Source organism: Urtica dioica, chromosome 11 (assembly GCF_054948205.1).
Source record: "Urtica dioica subsp. dioica isolate 48M chromosome 11, U.dioica_male_clone48M_v1_H2, whole genome shotgun sequence".
Classification (NCBI taxonomy): domain Eukaryota; kingdom Viridiplantae; phylum Streptophyta; class Magnoliopsida; order Rosales; family Urticaceae; genus Urtica; species Urtica dioica.
The window spans coordinates 20,478,507-20,501,386 of NC_142766.1; the positions used below are offsets into that span (position 1 = coordinate 20,478,507).

General features: G+C 30.7%; 2 protein-coding genes across 4 annotated transcripts; one reads left to right on the forward strand and one right to left on the reverse strand.

Annotated features, from left to right (window-relative positions):
• The first annotated feature begins 8,399 nt into the window (after positions 1-8,399).
• Positions 8,400-10,062, forward strand: LOC149382180 (transcription factor FER-LIKE IRON DEFICIENCY-INDUCED TRANSCRIPTION FACTOR-like). The gene is made up of 4 exons (XM_089601463.1): positions 8,400-8,954; positions 9,410-9,598; positions 9,700-9,873; positions 9,973-10,062. The coding sequence occupies exons 1-4, from the start codon at positions 8,400-8,402 to the stop codon at positions 10,060-10,062; spliced, it is 1,008 nt and encodes a 335-aa protein (XP_089457589.1).
• Positions 10,063-13,233: 3,171 nt separating this feature from the next.
• On the reverse strand, positions 13,234-18,514 carry LOC149382181 (CMP-sialic acid transporter 3-like). Of its 3 annotated transcripts, none has more exons than XM_089601828.1 (16): positions 18,243-18,514; positions 17,421-17,614; positions 17,101-17,217; positions 16,952-17,005; positions 16,493-16,570; positions 16,361-16,405; positions 16,038-16,097; positions 15,802-15,924; positions 15,338-15,415; positions 14,986-15,055; positions 14,753-14,860; positions 14,450-14,583; positions 14,290-14,369; positions 13,925-13,970; positions 13,770-13,829; positions 13,234-13,677 (listed from the first exon to the last, which is right to left on the reverse strand). In XM_089601828.1, the coding sequence occupies exons 2-15, from the start codon at positions 17,583-17,585 to the stop codon at positions 13,779-13,781; spliced, it is 1,209 nt and encodes a 402-aa protein (XP_089457954.1). In that variant the 5' UTR covers positions 17,586-17,614; positions 18,243-18,514; the 3' UTR covers positions 13,234-13,677; positions 13,770-13,778. The 3 variants fall into 3 exon arrangements, with proteins under 3 accessions (XP_089457954.1, XP_089457952.1, XP_089457953.1); XM_089601826.1 differs by having other exon boundaries at positions 13,234-13,703; XM_089601827.1 differs by having other exon boundaries at positions 13,234-13,703; positions 17,421-17,622.
• Positions 18,515-22,880: the final 4,366 nt, after the last annotated feature.

Genomic DNA, 22,880 nt, shown 5'->3' on the forward strand with positions numbered 1-22,880 from the left:
CACAGACCTGCTTTTATATAGTGTCCATATTTCAAAATACCTCATCTCTTAGACACTTACAAGGACAAATATACCCTTAACCTAAACTCTTTTTTTTTTTTTTTGGTAAAAGCTCGAAGTATATATCTAGTAGAAAAAGGGTAGAAACCCAATGATACAAACATCAAACAAATGCTTGTTTTTTCGAACAAAATTTTAGCCACAAAGCTCATTTCTCATCTCATCTCTTCTATGTCTTTCTTTGTTCCTTAACCATAAAATGGTATTTTATAAGATTAAAGAATTTTATAGTTGTTTTTGGAGTTGTATTCAAGTTGGATAACTTTTGCTCTCGCTTTTGTAGTAACTATTATCGTTGTACGTAGTTCTTATTAAGTTTTTTTTAGAAAAAATCAATGCTTGTTTTCGAACAAAATTTTCTCCAAAAATTTAGATGAAATTTTTTAATTTTTAAAAATCAATCAAAATTTTAGATGATTTTGCTAAACTTGAAAAAAAAAGATGCAGTCGGGTAACTTTTATTTTGTTGTAATTTAGTCTAAATTGTTCACTTCTTTAATTTTTTGGATGAAATTTATCAAATCATCGTTAGTTTTAAATAAAAATAAATTAAAATGATATGTTATCTGTTGTAAAGTTTGAGTTTATGTGATTTATTTGTATCCCGTGATATCTACACGCATCTAGGGTTTTTTTTTTTTTTTTTTAATGTCTTGATACGATATCCACAGTATATTGTATATGCTTATAAAATCTTGTGATATTTATTTGTATCTCCAACCGGTATAGCGCTATTATTATAATGTATCATATAGTAAATTTTTATTCTTTGTCCAAAACCGAATAAGAAACTCGCCTAACCCATCGCAAAATATTAGAAATCGACGGGATACATCTGATTCTCAAATTTTGGCATATTGTCACTTGTCGTGTATTTCTTCTTTAATCTCGATGAGATGTTGACGTGAAAAATCACCTCAAAGCAGTTTCGACTATTCGTGATGAAAATAAGTCGATTTAGATTTATAGATACGTGCCTCACATTCCGTAATGAGATTAAATCCAATTCCGAAATAATGAATTAAAATAAACGACATAAATTAAATAGACAAAAGATGGCTCTGTGCCTTTCATTGAATATTAATATTGATGAACAATTGATCGAAAACTATAAAGTAACGAGCTCGAGAACACTAGATCAATATGAAGAAGTGAAGCTAAATGTAACGTGTGAAAATTATGTTCCAAGATCTCGTATTTATAGCTGCAAGAGGTGGCTGGCGAGCTCCAGTCTCCTAGGGCCACATTGCGCGTCGAATTCGGATCTCGTCGGTAATCTAGGAGCCATGTATCACCTTCTGACTCGGTCTGGATAGAATGATTGGAGGGTTTGTCTTGCGATTAGTATGCGTTGTCTGGGTCTTCGGGGAGACAGTTGAGTGATTTGCTGGCCGAGCTGACCTTCGTAAAGGTAAGTTCGGGAATACGGCCTAACTGACCTTTATCAAGGTCAGCTCGGCTAATAGTCGTTCTCGGGGCATCGAGCTGAGCGTTCAGCTCGATTCTTTCGCGATTAGTTTCATGGGTTTGGGCCAAATTGATTCCAATTTAGGTCCACACAATTACGTGTGAATGGAGGACGAAGTCTAACATCAACACGAGATATGACTTATCAAATCAACGATGAGGTATGCAATTTGATAGGGTTCCAATATTTGCATGTGGCTTGAGAAAAAGAAGATTAATTTAAAAAAAAAATTACAGAGGTACACGGTTAAGGTTTCAATATTTACTTGTGGCTTGAGGACGAAGAATATGAAAGAAAAACAATTACACACTTGACGTTGATGGTTAGTTATGAATATACATATTATGTAATTTTGGCCGATAGTGTCATTTCTAAAAAAAAAAAATCGCTTCTAGAAGCAAAATGTTGCTTTAAGAAGTGACTTATAAGATAGCATATGCACCATTATTGAAAAAAATATAAACATAAACCAAAGACGATCAGCATTGACCAATTATATGTTAATCCCTTAATTAATTTTTCATATATAAAATCACAAGATATTAATTTGATTTTAAATCAGACTTTAAAATGGGTTTAAATGACTTATGTTTTAGTTAAAACCTTTATTTATTTATTTTCTAAACTTTAGGCCACTCCAAACAAAGTGCAGGCTCCTTTCAAAAAAAACAAAAAACAAAAAACAAAAAACAAAGTGCAGGCACACCAAAGAATCAGCCTAAAACTAAGCTGAGGATAAAAACGACATGAAACAATAATATCCAAGAAACGACGCCAAGCGACGTCAAAGACCAAATTAGATGTCGTTTTAAGTTATCTTCAACCTCCAGCTAGGTCAAAATGACACCTGTTTTTCGACTTACTCTACCACATTTTAGCACTGATTTAATCGTCTCGAAAGCTGAAAAAAAAAATGGAACTTCCGAATGATTCACGTAATTACCAAGAACCCGCGTCCAGGGTGAAATTCAGATATCCAAACCACCTTCTTTTTTAATTAAGTTGATGCATCGGATTCCCAGATATGGCAGTTTCTGGATTGAAGAGAAATGATGAATCCTAACTTGAAGAACTTGTTCAGAGACTCCAAGACATCCATTGGACAGATATATCTTGAAATATCAAACACGTTTTTGGAAACATAATCAAGTGAAAACAGGCAAATTAAGTAAAAGACAAGCAACATATTATATCAAATAACGCCTTTGAAAATGTATACTGAAAAAAACTCATTGTTTGTGATCCTATAACCAGACTGCCTATAACTCATATTAGATCAAATATGTTTTATATCTTATTTTATATATTCTGCTTTCTGATTTCCGTCGGGCAACAACACTATGTATGCACCAATTTTTTTTTTCCAAAAGCAGCTGAAAAAACAAACGAGTTTCTCATTATTATTCCATGAATACTGTTTTCAAAAAGTATGAAAGAACAAGACACACTATACAGCTGAGCTCCGATACCGAATGTTAGATTAATACGTGATTGTAATAACCGGTGATATTAAACTTGATACTATATGTATCTAGGATTATCGATGAAATAACAGCAATTATGGAGTAATCTATTACCTACATAATGTAAACGAGGCAGGCTTGAGAAACACACGCTTTGGCACGAAATAAAATGGTGACCTGTCAATAAAATAATCGGTTTAAATTAATTTCATAGTTTCTGATGTGCAAAGGCACGTTCCGGACAAAGGCCATTCACGTGTAAAACACACTTCTATAATATGTGTAGTATATGACGACATTGTTGTTTTGACATGTAACTAATTAAATATATCAGATAAAAAAATAAAAATAAATATATAGATAATTAATATTTTTTTTTTTACTCATATCTCTCCATAGAAGAAATATAAAATTTTATAAATTTTACAGAGGAATCATATCCATCATGTTATTTCATCGGGTAAAAGCTGATGTCTATCATGAAGTCATTATAATTTTCGCTTTCTTAAAATGTTTAGTGATAATGCTGAACATTTTGATTGTTAGATCATGGTCCTATATTCTTAAGGACTATATTTCGACTTCATTACTTACTAATTCCCAATAAGATGAATTCTTCTTAGTTATTCCCACGTTTAAAGGGCCTAATACGATACACATGTTATACAATACTATTGCCACGTCGTTTTTAGACTTCAAGCGTTATGTGTCGTTTCAAAACAACTCTCCCTTGCTCTGTTTAAAAATACATATTTGCACTAATATTTTTTTAAATGTTAATTATAAAATATTTCAACCCGTAGAGTTAATAAGGGTATTTTTAGCAATAATCTAAGTTTATTTGATACGTGTGTTATATCCAAGGATTTAAAAAAAAAAAAAAAAAACAAGTCTCATATAATATGTAAATTGCAAAAAAAAAAAATATAAAAAAATGGCCACACATCAAACAACAGATTCCTTACGTTATAGTCGAATTTCATGTGACGTGACCAATATATGGGCGGTTATATATAATATCTCTCTAAAATGGTCTATGAATATGACGCTTACCATTTAATTTTATAAAGAGAATTAATGGTAAGAAAATAAAACTCGTTTCATTGAAATGTTTGCCTATACTACCCTAACATAAGTTAGCGCTTTTACATATTTACATAAATTTTTATTTTTACTTAAACTATGCTTGCATTTTATATATAGGTTAATTAGCTACGTGATGCCCAAAAATAATATATACATATATATGCATGTACAGGCACGAAGCCACATGGAGGTGAGAGGGGGCTATAGCTCCCCCTCAATTTTTTTTTTTTTGCATTTTTTGCCAATTTTTATTTTATTTTTACATTTGTTTACCTTCAAAATTTACAAATCAGCCCCCTTGAATTTTTTCTTGCAAATTAGCCCCCTAACCTAGATTTATGTACTTTGGGCGCGCGCTTCGTCCCTATGCATGTATATATGTATATTTATTATTGAGATTTGTAACTAACTAGGCCACTTTAAACGTGTGATTTTGGACTTAGCCTATGTTTGACAATTTTTAGGGATATAGCCAAATGGCTTATGTGGCAATAATTAAGGTCTGATTTGCCCTTATTTATTAATAAATTCGTCACTTTCTCTCTCTTATTTTTTTTCAAATAATTTTTTTTGCATCAAAACTTCAAAAATTCGTATCTTTCTCATACGAACTCGAAATTGAGTGATTTCAAATCCTACAAATTCGTGGCATCGAGATCTTCAAAAATAGACCCAATGTGTTTGATGAAAAATTATGTTTAATGCATCATATTTACATTTCCATTTTTTTTATAATTTCAAAAAAATTTCGTTATTTCCATATTTAAGGTAGATTTTTCTACATCTATGGTATTAAACATTATTTTTCATCAAACACAATTGATCTATTTTTGAAGATCTCGGCGTCACGAATCCGTAGGATTTGGAATCACTCAATTTCGAGTTCATATGAGATAGATATGGTTTTTTGAAGTTTTTATGTAAAAAAAAGTGTAGGAAAAAAATAGGAGAGAGAAAATGACGAATCTATTAATAAATAAGGGTAAATAAGACCTTAATTATTGCCACATAATCATATTGGCTATTTCCCTAAAAATTGTGAAACATAGGCTAAAAACAAATTTCATAGTTTTATTTTGGCTATTTCGCTACAATGCCCTTTATTATTTGGGGCATCACCGAGCTAACCCATATAATTTCTATTTACATATACAAAGTCGGCAAATAACATTTCAATTTAATCCCCAAAAGAGTTACTACTGATTATAATAATTAAAAAGTGGTAAAAGGAAATAAAAAATTGTCAAGATATGATGAAATTCACATTTCATTATTGTTTTTTTTAGATCAATGTGATTCAAGGTTGATCAATTTAAGTTCGCTCATATTATTTAGGGTGTCATAGAAATTTAATCAATTTTAAACTTAATTTTTAAAAACAAATTAACGTTTCGTTTATTTTTATAAATTAATTATTTACCAAAATTTATCAAAATTAACGTATAAAAATGATATATATGATTAATGAGGTCACGTTGTCACATGTGACTAGATTTTAAAATGCTTAAACCTTGGTTAAATTACAAACCCAACGTTTCAAGTGCATAGTCCATGTTACTTTTCTATTATATATTTACATGTTCAATGATGAGATTTTACGAGAGAATTTCTTTTAAGGAATAGGTTGCAAGTGACATTGTTTAGTTTAAACATAAAAAAAAACCCTCGCATAAGAAGAGGTCCGAATTCAACCACAACTTAGTGTGCGTCGGGGACTTGTACGGTTTGCACGATCTATTGACCATTTTTCTTAACGGATTTGTTTAACTACGGTTAAAATTAGTTTTGAATGAAATTTTTTCTTAAGCGAGAGCGCTAAAAAAAATAGTTTAATTCTAGCTAAATCGTGTTAACTGCCTAACCCTTTATCCCATATTTAGCTCCATTATACCATTCAAATTGCTTCAAAATGTATAAAATACAACGATAATTCTCCATTTTCGAGACTTGCGAGTTGTGTAAATTATGTAGTTTATGCTTAAACATGGAAGGGGACATAATTTATAGTTCCGACCATCCAGATCAGATCCACCGAAACTTTCGTTCTGATGGGTCTTTGAACCTTTCGATTTCGTAAAAAGGTTCAGCACTATCACTAAACATTTTAAGAAAGCGAAAATTAGGGGTGTAATCGGGATGGGTTAGTTGGTTTTTTCATGTTCTACCAACCCGAACCGCTACAACTAATTTTTTAATTTTAAAACCCAAACCAACCCGATTGAAAGGTAAAACCAAACCAAACCAACCCGAAAATAATCGGGTTGGTTTGGGTTGGTTTTTTCGGATTATAATTCTCGAAAAATGATTTTATAACTCGAATGAAAATCATATACGTATATTATATCTAGAACGTTTTATCAAATAAAATTAAAATTTTACTTATCTTTAAAAAAATTACGTATTAAAATAAAAATTACGCATATTTTTAATTACCAAGTTTTCATGTAGTCGTAAATAATAAAGTATAATACTGAGTATTTTTTATTTAATTATAATATTATTAAAAAAATATTTTTTTTAACAATAGTACATATAAAATATTTCCAATCTTACAAAAATTAAATAATTAACACTATCGGGTTGGTTTGGTTCAACCAAATCTCACGACTATAAAAAACCAAACCAACCCGAAATAATTGCGGTTTGAGTTGGTTTCAACCCAAACTTCATCGGGTTTTATTGGGGCGGTTTAAAAAAAAGTGCGGTTTGATTTGGATTATCGGGTTGTTCGATTCGGCGGTTTTGATGAACACCCCTAGCGAAAATTATAATGACTTCTTGATAGACATCAGCTTTTTCCCGATGAAATAACATGATAATGTGCTGGATATGATTCCTCCGTAAAATTTATAAAATTATATATTTCTTCTATGGAGAGATTCGAGTAAAAAAAATATTAATTATCTATATATTGATTTTTATTTTTTTATCTGATAATATATTTATTTAGTTACATGTCAAACCAACAACCGTGTTGAGATAATTAGTTGACCATATATAAATAATAATATATGTATATATGGTCAACTAATTACTATGAGTGAAATATGAAAATATTTTTTATTTATTATGTGAATAATGGATGTACACATATTTATAAAATTGACAGAGATAAATGAGAAGGGAAATATTCTCAATTAATTACATAGAAAATGAAAAAACAATTAAGATGCACAAATTCCGAAGTTGCACCATTTTGGACTGACGAGCTTGGAGGATGAGTTGAAGAAGAGGAGAGTTGGGAAAGGCGAGCTGAATCTCAACAATTTACGCAAAAGCTTCTCACTGAAATGACTCAATGAGCTGTTTGGACTGTTGTTAGGCTTAAAAAAAAACACTAATTTATCAAGATTCTTTTGAAAACACCGTTAAAAAAAGTAGACCAGTATCTTCGTCTTCTTATCTTCAATTTGTTTTGGTAATAGACCAGTATATCGATCATTTACTATGATAAACTGATAATTTCTTAAAAAAGGATTTTGAACCAGTGCAGCGTATATACCATTATGGTATACATATTTTTAGATTTAGTGATTTATGAAAACGGTTTGATCATTAGACCTTAAAGATACATATTTTTAGACATATAAACAAAATTCTTCTAAAAATATTCATGTTTTTAGACGTTGTTTTATTGGACTTTTACCTTCTCCTTTTGAAAATCTTAAAGACTTTTATTATTAATTAATCAATTGTATATATTTTATATATGAAGACTAAACTTATTAGAAATATATAATTATGGTCAACTAATTATCGCATTTTTATATAGTAATGAGATGTGGGAATATTACATAGTATATACCGGAATATTCTTGTATCAGTATGAGCCCAGGGAAGTTAGTAGAGCTATGCAGATTATTAATTTCAAATATAATTAAAATTTACCCTAATATTGTAAGAAAATAATCACTTATTTTTCCCATCTCCGTAATATAATCAGAAAATGTCGTAGGAAACCGTGTGGCGACGAGTGGAGTCGTTTTTCTTGTCCCCTATAATTGCTGCCATTACAAAGCAAATATATATTTACAAAGTTGAAACATTGTATCTGTAAAGTAAAACCATTACAATAATATACCTACCCTCAAAAGCTGGAAGTACTATCTATAAATTAATTATAATATACCGTAAATATGATCGTACACAAAATGTTGTCATCATTTCTTTATTTATGTATTTAGTTTCCCTTCGAATTTGAAACCCTATATAAACGCTCAAAACCAAGCACAGTTTCAACACAAGCTCTTCTAACAAGAAGTAATATATTTCTCTAAATTTTTTTAGCTAAAATTAAAAAAATTATTATACGAGAGACAATAATGTACGAGATGAATAATTTGGTGCAGCCAAACTCAGCTTCAAACCCTAAAACCATGCAAAACCCCAATGGCTTTGAGCTCCTCGATTTCTTCGATAGCACAAACGATCTCAATCTCGACCTCGTGAGCCTGATTCGCGGAGAAAACTTTCCCAATTTCGATAACCACGCGTGTAGCAGTAATTACAGTACCACCACTCACGATCACGATCAAGATCAAGATCGTCATGATCATCTCATTAATGGCTTCTTGGTTGACGATGGCGATCATCAATTCGGCCCCGATACTACTGGGCTGCTGAACGATATTGCCTTACCGGGTTCTTTTGACGGCCAAGAGGTTATCAACAAAGGTAATCACGGTCAAGATGAAGAGCTCGAGGAGGACGATGATGATGATGATGATGCCGATGAAAATGGTGATCATGGTCAATCTTCGGAAAGCGCAAAGTCAAAAAGGGATCGCTCGAAGACTTTGGTCTCCGAGCGGAAAAGGCGGGGAAGGATGAAGGAGAAGCTCTATGCATTGCGTTCTTTAGTCCCTAATATCACCAAGGTATACATATATATATATATATATATATATATATATATATATATATATATGTTATTTTGTTTTGTTATTGTTGTGACTAGAACCTATCTCTCCACTTTTTCGAAGTATTGAGCTTCGAAGAAGATAGAGATTCGACGTGGAAAGACCTAAATCGGAAAAAAAAATCACGGATAGAGGGGAGGAATTAATTTCATTATGTCAAAAATTAGGTTACAATTACAAATATTTGTTACAAAAAAGGGAGAGTAAGTAAACCCTAGGCAAAAAATTCGAAATTAAATAGGAAATGTCCCAATCCAGATACCCAATACTAAGCCCCGGAAAAATCAGATTTTTCGCACAACGAGATTTTCAGGCCCGCCTAATATCCATTCGGGTCATGAAACTTTAACAACTAAAATAGTTTTTTTTTTTTTTTAACTATTATTCATTATTATTATGTGTGTTATTTACAGATGGATAAGGCTTCAATTGTGGGCGATGCTGTGCGGTACGTGAAAGAGCTTCAAACTCAAGCAAAGATGTTAAGAGATGAGATTGAAGGCCTTGAAGCTTCTTACCAAGCCTCCTCAACTAATAATAATTTTAATAATAATGCTTTTAATTTTAAGTTTAACCAACCGATTCCCAAGAACATCCTTCAGGTTATTTTCATAATATCAGCTCCTAATACAAATTTTCATAATGATGATGTCTTATAACAAGCTATGTGTGTGTTTATTTATTTATTTTGTATTTTTGGTAGATGGAGGTTTTTCAAGTAGAGGAAAGAGGGTTTTACATGAAAATAGTGTGCAACAAAGGAGATGGAATTGCTAGGTCACTCTACAAGGTCGTTGAATCCCTTACAAGCCTCAATGCTCAAACCTCCAATTTGGCTTCTACGTCTCATACCATTGAGCTCATTGTAACTTTGCGGGTACGTACGTTAATTACTATTTGTGATTAATTGTCACAATCTTACTATGTATAACAGGTTTCTCTGATTATATATATTTTATTTATTGGTTTACATCAGGTGATCGATAATGTGAGGGAAATTAGCTTGCCGGATTTGAAACTTTGGGTGATTGGAGCTCTTTTCAACGAAGGATTTGAATTCAAATAAATCACCTTCCTTTAAGATATCTAGTGATGGCGTCTTAAATATCATCATTTTAAATCCTTGTAATAATCATATGATATATTACTACTCATATCATATGTATATATATATCAGTAATAATAAGAAAATACGTTTTCTGTTTATCGATTTATAAAATTTTACATTGCCTTATCCATGGAGAGAAAAACTATTTGTCACGCCACCTTGGATTTTAGCACTAAAATGTAGAGTGAGATTCATTTTATGAAATGTTAATCTTACTGTTGTAATATCTAGTATACGGAAATATGAACATTGCATGCTTTTGTATGATATATAGTATTTGTCACGTCAATATGGACATCAGCAATAATATGCAAACTCGTGACATTTATTTTATCAACTGTTGATCTTGTTTGATGCTAAATATATATTACACATAGCAAATATATATATAGAGATTGAGATATAAAATATTGACAAAAACTGTAATATAAAGAACTTTTGTATATATACTTCTATGCGTTGAAATGAGAAGCTGAGATTGTGTTTTATAGGAAAGCTCATATTAAATGAATTAACAAAAAACTATAATTAATATGATATAAGACCATACCATATTTCGGAATTTTGAAATGAGAATATGAGACTGTCTGTTCTAGGAAAAGCTCCAAACCGTCTTAATTGACCATTTTTAAGTCACCTTAATCCTCGACTGTTTTGCCTTTTCCAAGCATTTACACCACCCAAAATAAAGCTCATTGGTCACAAACTTTCACCCATAAATATGGTAGAAAAAAAGTAAAAGATTTAAACTCACGTGGCTTATTTGATAAAATTTAAAATTTTAAAAATAATTCAGGGATGTGCAAAAAAAAAACTTTTTTTAAGGAGGGTAAATACGAAAAAATCATATAATTTTGGACTAAAGTGTAATTTCAAAAAGTTCAGTGAGGCATATGCCCCTTAATCTCCACTTACATCCGCCTTTGGGCACACATATGGTAGCTAATTTAATTCGGGATTTATATCGTCAACATCACATATTCATATCGACTTATACATGTTAGAACAATCAAAACCTAAATTTAAGGAGGCAAGTGTCAAAATTTAATATATAGTGAGATTAGTCAAAATATATTTCGATCACCCAATGAATGCACCAGAGAGAGCCAGTATGCTCAACAACCTAACACGATAAAAAAAAAATCAAGATATCTTTATAAACTCTTCCCACGATGGATTAAGTTAGCGATTTAGGACACTCACGACGTAGGTACCGTAGACAGGCCCGGCCCGACCATGAGGGAGCTAAAGCAATTGCTTTAGGCCTCATGTTGAGGAAGGCCCAAAAATTTCGAAAAACTTATTACCTCAAATATCGTATTTTAAAACTAATTTCTGATAATACTTAGATAGCTGTTTTTATTCCGAGAATAGTTTATTTAATTCTAAGAATATTTCATTTATTGTTTTTCTCTTGTTTAAATTTGCTTCAAGTGTGATAATTACAGTAGGTATCTTATTTTTAAAATACAATATATCAATTTTCATTCTTTTTCTAATAATATATTTTTCTATTATAACATCTTAGTTTCCAATTTTTTTGTTTCTCTTACTAATCAGTGTTTTAAATAATTTTACCATATTCAAACTAAAAAAATTGTGATTTGAAATTAATAAGATAAAAAAAGGCCAAAAGACAAAAGAAAAATGACTTTCATGTTAATTATTTTTTTTGGGATGATTGAAAGAAAAAAAAATTAGGCCCCTTTTTTTTCTTCGCCCAGGGCCTTCGATTTAGTTGAACCGGCTCTGCTTATATAAAAATCATATATGCAGTCCATTAATTCTTCTATATATATTCTCCAAATTAGGCTCTCTTATGTGCAAATAAATATAAAAAAGTAATTATCATTTATATTTCTCTGTTTATTATTGTTTTTTTTCTTTATTATTTATGTTGTTTGCGTTATAAATATCAATTAGACATTTTTTTTTTCCTGATTGTTATATATTGTCAATAATTTTTTGTTTGGGTTACTTTGCAAATATAAATAAAGAATAATTGCGCATACTACCAGTAAAAATTAGTAATTGGAGTACAATAAAATTAAGAAAAAAAAAGAATAAAATTTGCATGTTTAAAAAAAATTTAAAGGCCCTATTTCGAACTTTCGCTTTAGGCCTCATAATCTATTAAGCCGGCCCTGACCGTAGAGGCACATATATAGCACAAGATTTACCACTCAACTTGTTTTATATACTCATCACCAATGCATTGTAAGATTCATCATGATAGAAGCCTTTGCTCATGGAGCTATATTTTTTTTTATTAGAGAATATAACACGGACTTACATGAATAACAACAATGAATTGTAAGATTTCATGTTGAATACGACATCCAAATTACAAATATTTGCATTCATGAAACACTATACAACTATCATTAAAGAAGTAAAGATGTTGCTTAACAATATACATTCTAACATCAGCAAACCCTTTAAAGTATGAATGCATTTTCTTGGGAATCTCATTGGTATTACTAAAAAAACATGAAAAGCATAGAAATGTAGAACACTTTGCCAATTTACTACCAATGGATCCATGCTTACTTGAGTGTCTTTGAGCTTCGGTTTTTCATTCATCTTAACTCCGATTTTAACATATTACGAGCAATTCAAATGAGAAGTGTTTATGCTTAGGTATAACTTACATGGATTGCATCTTAAATTGCTACCTATTAGAACAATGGTACTCAAATATGCCGCAATGCTCATTAATATTTTATTTATTAATATATAAAGTGAAGATAAAACTAATAAAAAAGGAATAAAATATATTAAAATAATATTTAAATAGGGAACTTTAAAGATGCTTGCACCGGAGTATTTTGTAAATATATGCTATAAAAGTAATATTTAATCAAATATATTATTTTTTTATGATGCATTATAAATAAGCTATCTCCTGGCACCGATTTTATATCTCACTCAAATTATTTCAACAAAATAAGCTATTTATATGGTTATCAAATATAATTAATACCATTTTTCCAACTGTTAGATATTCTTTATTGCTTTTCCCCTAATCTGCAAAAAAGAGGCCACATAAACTAAATATATAATTAAAATAAAACCAACGTTCAAAGGAAACTCCAAAAAGGAATACCGTAAAACAGTACAGAAATGCAATTTTAACAAAAAGCTTTTGATTCGACTTTGTTACAATGCATTTTAAAACTTGTAAATTAATCAGCCAATCCGTGCATAATTGAATCAAATATTCTTGGCGTACAAGAAATTACACGGTACTATTCAAGTATAGGAAAGCAACCAAAACATTTGCATAAAGACACTATAGAAGGGGAAAAAAGATATTTGTATTTTTCGTATACCAAAAGGTGAGCAAAAAAAATTGATATGATCCAATAAATGATTACGAGCTACAGTCTATGACAAAAATCTGGATCGCTCAACGGCTTTCATGTTCCAATGGTGGCTAAACTAAGTTTGATCTTGGATCTAAATTGACGATGATCACAACCGCAAAGCGACTTCTGTCATAAATAAGACTTTTGTATCTCTCTCAACACTTTGCGTTTCTCATTGTGTCGTCTTCTTGAGTTTCCACCGAGCCTAACCAAAAGAATGCATTCGATTTCCTGAAAATAAATTATATAAATAATTGAAATCACGATATGTCTATGATCGGTTTGTGGAACACTTACCGAGCTACTTTAAAGGGGAAGAAGTGGCGCTTTTGCTTCGTAATCATCCCGATGATTTGCCTGGAAAATGAGATACTTGTTAGGTATCGAGTTCTTCGAAAATGATTCAAAATACAATTTATTAAAACTATGATAAATTGGCCGAGAAGGTTTACATCTTCATTCGCCCCGGCTGTAATGTTTAGGAAACGCGCATCCTTTCTGCAAATTTAAGAAGAAACATGTTGGTAAAATGAACATTTGTTTTTCCTGAGACAGTTGAGGAATCAATGGATGAACAAAAATGACGATATTAAGATCATATTCAGTTGTTCATAACATATCCCACAAACATGATAATAGAAACAAACCCAGTAACAAAGTTTTTCCCGAAACCGGTAGAATCGATTTGATCAGAAAATACTTATTTTGTAGCTTGATAGGGACCGATAAAAAAGATGGGAAATTTTTTTTTTTTAAACAAGAATAAAAGATGGGAAAATATTAATTCCATGTTATTTATACAGCAATGAGCCCATACCTCTGGTTGTTCTGTGTGTTTAACAATTCCACAGTTCCATTTACTGGTTCATCTTTAACCTTTGCGAGAGGTGAAAAGAACTGCATGAAAAAAGGATTATCAAAATCAATGGTATAATTTACAAAGCAAAGTAGATAAATTAATCTTGTCTCAGACTAACCTGATGCATTGATATGAACACGATAGAGATTCCCAGGATGAAGTTCATAGTCAGCTTATGACCAAACAACAAAGAAGATCCGATACCCGTAAAGATTGTGGCAACAGTTGATGAATATTTTTTCAAAATTGTATCTGTATCGATCAATAAATATATTTAAAAATCAGTCTAAAATGGTAATAGTGTGTGTGTAAATAGATGACCCCTGTCCGCTTCATATACAAAAAAACTAATGTTATATAAAATAAAATTTTATAAGATGTTTGCAAAAAGAAGTGAAAATCACAGTGAGTCAGTAGTCACCTGCATATTTGAAGAAGAACGAGGATAGAATTCCTTGGGCAGCGTTATTGCAGATCAAAAGTATGGTAGCCTTTGAATGTCCTTCCAGTAAGTTCAAGTTTCCGGGACCTAAAATGTGTAAGAAAATCAATTACAGATTCAACCGAGTAGAAACAACCCCAATTCAATATAGATAAATATTTAAAGTCTCCATGTAATGAAGTAGTAGAAGGTTTTTCTATCATGCTATATACCTTTGAAAACAGCCATTCCAAGAATCGCTAACAAGTTGAATATGGCACCATAACCATATAGAAATAAGTTCTGCAAAATAAACAAGTTTCCTCATAAGAACAAAACAGTTTCTTTCTTTTTTTAGTTTGCTGACTTAAAACTTGGATGATAGGAAAGATCCAATACGTGGCATAGGTGTGGTTTAGTATAAGTAAACACAGTAAATAGAGAATAAATGCAAAAATTTATGTCAACTAAGTTAATCCACCTCAATCTTTAGCCTCATCTATTTCTGATCAACTCTGAAGACATACATAAGCTTACGATTACAGGAAGAAACATACTAATTACGAAAATAGCCAAAAACCATACCTGAAGATAAATACTTGTATCAAATTGACTCTTCAAAGCATACTCATTGTAGACTGATGCCAGGGATGGAACAGTGACCTGTATAAAAGTATAAAAGAAGGCATTGCGTTAGTTTGCCTTCCGTTTCATATAGAGGCTTCTTCTACCTAAGAGTTTTTGGTTTAGCAGTTATGCCCTTGGTTCATTTCCAAGGAGTACTGAGTTCTAGCTTCTTTAACGGTATATATATATATATATATATATATATATATATATATATATGTATATGTGTGTGTGTATATATATATATATGTATATGTGTGTGTGTATATAGATATTATATATATATATAGAGAGAGAGAGATAGGCTTCTCCTGGATTTAGCATTGGTGCAGTTCTCTTGAGTTATGTGTTAAGAGTATCCAAGCTAGTTTTTAGCAGAAGAATAAAGTTGATAGAATTATATTGGCCATGTAAATACTTACGAATATCAAGGTGTATATGTAGGCAGCTGTGGAAATCGGAACTGCTACTGAAACAGTACCCTCAGGCAGATATCGAAGCTGGTTCACACTGATACCAATGAGCAAGAGAGCAAGAGCCTCCCACTGTAACAGGATAAGGAGGGAATTTTATATCAGTTTTATTTGATCACAAGACATTCAGAGGGTTTAAAAATATACATATGGGTAGATATGAATTTCTCGAAAAATATAAATACCTGAATTATTGAAAACCGCCGTCTCATTATAAATCTTAACAAAACAGCAATGACCAAAACCTGCCGGTGTTCACAACACATAAAAAAACGTGTCATCAAACATAAATAATAATAATTATTATTATTTGGAGAGCACTGCATTTATGTAAAGACAAAGCAGAACACGACAAGGGAGTTTCAAAGCCCGGTGTAAAATGAGTACAAAAGAAGTTATATAAAGGAAGAAAAGACAAAACTCAGTCCAGCTTGAGAAGGAAACTGATCATATCACAAAAGAGCAAAAAGAATACATATGTTTGCATATAACAGGCTTCGAGATATACCTTCAAGTTGCTGAGCATCTTCACAGTTGCAGGGTTAAAATAAAGCTGCACAGAATCCATAGATTTAGAAATGTCAAATTCAGTCTTAAGCAAGCCCAATTCCAGTTTACAAAATCTAGGTCAAATTTAGACCTGCATAGTGAACTTTAAATAATTATTGATTGCGTATAGGAATGCAGGAACGGCGAGGAGAACATTGTTTCGAGCTGCCTGCAAGAGGGAAGAGAAAGTCTTGAGATCAAAGTATGTAACAGTAGATGCCCCTCAGCACGCAATTACATTTGGCTCACTAAATGCTTATAAAAATACAGAGGCAATCTCAGAAACAATCACTTTAGAGCTCCTCCAATATAAGCCCCAATTAAATAGAAAAAGACATAGTGACACTAAAAAGACTTGAATGATTCCAGACTCTTCATTATGAGTTCCAGTATCTAAGATTCTAAAGTCATGCACCAATCATGCCAATTAAGAGTTTATAAGTTCTAATTTATTCGAGGTGATGTCCTGAATCAATGAGCTAACCTTTGTAGTTTGTACAATTTCCCCTAGTTTTGAATTTAGAAATTGTTAGCAGCAGAATTTAAGTACCTGTACAAATGTAGACAAGGATAGAGGTTTCTCCCCAACCTTTTTATTTCGAGCCTGAAAATGAAAACATGAGTTTAAGAAGCAACATGTTTCAGTCAGAGAGCTACGTAATAATCAATTGTATTTACGACGGCAAAACAAAAATTTACCTGGATGAAAAGCATCATAACAGCAAAAACAACTTTTGTTGCCTCCGTTAAAAAGTTCACACTGATAGGACTAAACTTGAATTTCCCATCCACCTTAGACATATAAACCAATAGTGGCTGCAGAAAAAAAAAAAAAAAAGAAGCTGTCAAGTAAGCATGAAAAAAAATAATTACCTCGAAACTTCGGCTTTTAAACGTCAAATCTATTCACTTAATTATCTTTACTGTACTGAATTAACTGCTGCCAGTCACATCGTGTACATAGGATTGAAACCGAAACGCAATCTTAATGCGAAGAACACATGAGATAACTTAATCACCTGTAGACCAACTAGCGTACAGTCTCCGACGACCAATAGGACATTAAGGAAACGGGTCTTCGAGGAAACATTGGTCCTGTGCCGGTCATACGCCCGAGAAACGGCTTTTGAAGTCGGGGACAACAATTTAGAGCGACAAGTACTGCATTCTATCATCCCGCTCATTCAGCAGATCACTCGATCTTACTACGAATCTGTAATACTTTAAAAATCAATATATATAGAAGAATTTTAGAAAAAGAAACACCGTTTGCCTTTTTCTCACAATCCAAGAGCAATGCAACAACGGAGTTGATCTGAACAATCATCCTAACTCTTCTAAGAACAAACAACTATTACCTGAAAATGAAATTCTGCCCTGGTTCTGAAGGGACATGCATATACACGTATATCACACAATACAGGTTCTTATTTTGTGCAAAAGTTTGTGTTCTTTTTATTGCTTAGTTACGATTCAGATAACTATACCAAGATCTAAACTGACTTATGATTGAAAAAGAAGCATTATGTAATCACCAGATCAAGTCCAAACACACAAATACCATCAATCTACACATAAATGCTCAATAATATTTAAAGACGTATTTTTTTTAAGTAGAATTCTGACGTATACATCTATAAAACATGAGATTCACAGAGGGGAAAAAATATAGCGTTCTCCGAATCGAATTCATAATAAGAAAAAAAATTATCTCGAGAATTTCGCAGCTGAAGCACAAACACCGTAGAGTCGGTGAGCAACTATCGAGCTCACGCAATTCGAATGATTCGAAAAAAACTCAAATCCATAAGCGAATCGGCGAAAAGGAAGACTAACATTACCGATATAAGACGAGAAATTCACGCAAAAGCACGGCGATTCCGACCAGATCTTGGCAACAACTCAGTCAATTCTCGAATGAGAAAGTGAGATTTGATTTAAGATCGAGTTTGGTGAGATCAGAGTCTGAGCACCGAAAAATTGTCACCAAAGCGAAGAAGGAAGAAGAATAATTTTGGAAATATAGGCGAAGTGTCCGAATCTTGTTTGGCTGGCTTTATATTTTTTGAAAACCCAAAGTAATAGTCCACCATAAATATTTTCTAATCATCTTATGAACTTATGATAAAATAATATTTACCATATAAATATTTAAATAATATATATAGATTTAGATACAGATAAATTTTATGCAAATAAGTGGTGGGCGAGTTGTGTGGTGGTGGTGAGTGTAACGCTGTTACGGCTTCTATGTTATTAAGTGTTACAATATTATTAATTTTACTCATTTTAATTCAATAATAAGGTTATAATTTGGCTTTTTGGAGATTAGTAAAATGTTGTCACGAGTAAAGTTTCCTTATAAACTCGAAGTTGAATATATCCTTTTTCCTTTAATATATAAGGCAGAGAATAATATTGATTTGCTATACTCAAAATGAACTCAATGCGTATTTCTGCAATTAAATCCGGAATTTGAGATACAAATAATGAATTCGTATTATTATTATTTTTTTTCTTCGTTTTTGTATTTGCTAGATAGTCAGAGATACACCCTTCAGTAGGAAATCGACTGATAGTCTGACTCTGATATAATCTACATCATCATTTTTGGAAAATTTTAAATTCCAAAAATAAAACTTTTTAAAGTGCACGGCCTCATATAGAAGTTTGTTGATTGCGAATGTATTTACTTATTTGTTACTATAAACTCGAATGATAAGATTTGATTAGTATAAAATTTAAATATAATAAAATCTTTATTTTGAGATTATATTTTTTACCGCTTAGAAAGCAACAAAAAATATTCCAATAATTATCCTCTCAACAAATCCAAAAAGCAAAAATAGATAGTTTAATTTATGATATATTAATCCTTGCATTTTAAATAATGGATTTTTTATAAACATTTCAAAGGAAAACCAAAAGATGTGGAATAGTGCTTATATAAAAAGTCTTTCTTGCACCTATTCATAACAAAAGGAGTACATATATATTCATAAAAAAAAAACTACGAGCATAAGAATTCCCTGGGGATCCATTTAATTTTCTTAGCCTAACTCATAGACTTCCATAGTTAACAAGAGAATTCTAAAATAAAATTACTAAAATAATCTACATTTAAATTTAGTCGTATACCCCAAAAAAAATCATTATACTAAATGTTTATAAATATACACTTTCTTAAGAAAGTACCAATAAATACCTCAATTGCCTATCTCAGTAGGTGATATAGGGATTGCGCCAAACAAACTTTATATATATATATATATATATATATATATATATATATATATATATATATAACCTATATTATGAAGAAGAAAACTATAGAGTTAAAATAAGGTGCTTTAGCTTACTAGCTTTTCTAAATTTAAAATTGTGAAATAATCAATATTTTAGTAATATTCTATAATTAACTATAAATTCTGATGAAATAAAACGAAACTATCCTTATTTTTTCTCCAAATTCTTTATCAAAAAATATTAAATGAAAATTTATATATACCTCTCTCTCTCTCTCTCTCTCTCTCTCTCTCTCTCTCTCTCTCTCTCTTTTCGTTATATTTTTTTTCATGAAGGAGGTAAAAAAACATCGCAGTTAATAATCAATAATAACTATTAATAAGTTTCTAGAACCGGAAACCAAAAACCTATCAACCGTTATTACTGACTATTCATTAAATAAGAAATCTATTAACATTTATTAATGACTATTAACTGCACTTTTAATGTTTTTGGCATATGTTCATGACTAAAAAATGTGACGAAAAAGGAGAGAGAAAGAGAGAGATAGCTAAGATATTAATAATTATAAATTTTGAATAATAAATTGGATTTTATTAATTTCGAAAATAAATTATATAATTAATTAATAAGGATAAAATTGATATAAATCATGTGCCACGTAAGTAAAATGATTAAAAAACAAAAAAATCTAAAGTGCATGACAAAATAAAATTCTTCGAACATGCGTAATCAGTTATAAATCTTTTAAAATAATCAGAAAATATAATTTTTGTAAGAAAATCAGAAAATATGATGGTGAAATATTGGCTACATGCGTTTGGTTTATATTAAAAAACCCTGTTTTTGTTTTTAGAAAAAACTAAATTGCTTATCTGGTGTTTGGTAAAACTATTTTTACAAAAAACTTCAAAAGCGATTTTAGATTTTGTACATGAGATGGAAAAACTAGGATTCTTAACTTAAAAAAAAAGTGTTTTTAAGTTTGTTATATAAATTACTGTAATATCCTCGTACGAAATATTATTCATATATATGTATATAAATAAGCATATTAATAATTATTATTTAATTATTAAGAACATGTCTATTTTAGTCTTTTTACTATAATATATTTATTTTACCTAACGCTAAATCAGTTTTTGTTACCAGCAACAACTGTTTTATAAACAGTTTACCAAACACCTTGTCAGTTTTTGAAAAAAAAAACAGATTTTTTAAAAAACTGAATCTAAAAGTTTTTTTTTTTAAAACAAAGCTATACCAAACTGGACCATTAAAAGCATATGGTTTCTCTCTTTTCCTTGTTCTTATTTTTCAACAAATGACCATGTGCCTACGCGTTCCACGTGTCAATATCATATTCCTTTTGTCAGAGAAAACAAAAGGGAGATAAGAAATAACTTGTAAACTTTCCTAAGATGACTGTAAAATCTAAAATATTTAGACATTTTGCTTAACTTTTTTTTTTTTTTTTTTTTTTTGCTTTTGCCAACAATAATAACAAGAATACGATGGATTACGTATTGTGCACAATGTGTGGTACTATTAACTAATTAGCACATTTATGGTTGGAAGTATTCTCAGACTGAAAATAAAGTATCAGTCCCCCCCCCCCCCCCCCCCCCCCCCTTTTTTTTTTAAATATCCTCTTATTAAACATATTTTTCATGTGAGAGAAAACGTAAGTATGTGAAACTGAGCTTCTACCTAACAGACAATACCACATTAACTTATATGTTTCCTTTGAATATTCATACACTACATTGTTTTGTAACCCCACAGAATATGCAAGGAGATTCTGGAAAGACAACTACGTCTGACGACAATTGATTTATGAAGTAGACTACTCAATAGTATTTTTTTTTTTCCCTTTTCTTTATTTAAAAAAAAAAGATTGAGTATGTTTTAAAAATTTCGCTTAATCAGAGTTATGACTTGTGAACCTTGTGAGTTTTGAATCTAAATCTGACTCCATGACGAAACAATTGAAAAACCCAATTTCAGTTGAAAAAAATTTGTATGCATATTGACTATATTAGAAAATTTTCGGCCAACTATAATAATGTATGAATAAAATGTGTCGGTAGCATCATAAATAATTGTTCCGAGGAGAGCTACGAATAGGGAAACCCTTTACATAATGCTACCCCACCTACGATAAATTAGTCTCCCATATAAAAATGGTTATAGCTATAAGAAAAATGAGGCAAACGAAAATAGTATGGGTAAGAGAAATTTACACGAACAAAATCAATTATAAAGTAAATTTTCACTGATTTATTAGTAAATGAGTCGTGAAAAGACTATTATATTCTTAATGAACTCAATTATTAATTATGAATACTCTAATTTTCGTGACAAATAGAGATTTGGTGATAGATTGATAGAAAAAATCAAGATAAAATCAATCACTGAATTTAAGATCATTCACGAAATTGTTGATTTTTGCGATCTATTTATCATAAAACTATTTTATGACTGATCTGTCATTAAATCCAACAATTTCGTGATTATTAAAGATATAATAATTTTTTCACAACTCATTTTTTACTAAATTTGTAAAAAAAAAAATTAATTGGTATTGATAAAGCTGTGTTTAAATGATAATATTTACCTAAAATTTTTCCTATGGGTCACTGTGGCCTTTTTTTCATTATATTTGTTAGTTCCTAACCAAATTTCATTTCCCACATTGAATAAAAAGCACTATCAAAGTATTTTTTTTTGTGGCCCCAGTAGTAATATGAGCAAAGCATTCCTCATATTGCATTTTCCTCATGTCAATATGATAACCGTTTATAATATGTATACATGTAAATAGTGACTTTCACTTTCTCAATTTGCTTTCATTTGCAGCATGTACCCGCTTCCTATTGGGTTACGCATCAATTTCAGTGGTTACCAAATATGTAATTTGTTCAATATTATCGTTGACTAGTCAAAGACCTACCTTTCAAGGCAAAACATGGATCTCCAATATACACCAATATAGTTCTCTCTCTTTTTCCAGCTTATAAAATCAGAACTTTGCAAAGCCTTTTTTATGTGAATATTCCTTGGAATATATACATAAATATGTGAATGTAATAACATGGTGACACTCCACAACCAGATCATGGTTTCCATATGACTTGGATTTTTATATTAAATGGCAGAAATATTATGCACGTTTCCTTGCCAATTGCAATTAGAGTAACATGCTTTTGGTACTTCTTTAATTTTTCCATAAA

Bases quoted from the DNA above. Each gene is read 5' to 3' on its own strand.
- LOC149382180 (XM_089601463.1), top strand. From the start codon at position 8,400: ATGTACGAGATGAATAATTTGGTGCAGCCAAACTCAGCTTCAAACCCT. The intron at 8,955-9,409 runs GTATACATATAT...TGTTATTTACAG, and splicing joins TAGTCCCTAATATCACCAAG to ATGGATAAGGCTTCAATTGT. The intron at 9,874-9,972 runs GTACGTACGTTA...GGTTTACATCAG, and splicing joins AGCTCATTGTAACTTTGCGG to GTGATCGATAATGTGAGGGA.
- LOC149382181 (XM_089601828.1), bottom strand. From the start codon at position 17,585: ATGAGCGGGATGATAGAATGCAGTACTTGTCGCTCTAAATTGTTGTCC. The intron at 16,406-16,492 runs GTCTAAATTTGA...GATTCTGTGCAG, and splicing joins ATTTAAAGTTCACTATGCAG to CTTTATTTTAACCCTGCAAC. The intron at 15,416-15,801 runs GTAAGTATTTAC...ACTTTTATACAG, and splicing joins ACATATACACCTTGATATTC to GTCACTGTTCCATCCCTGGC.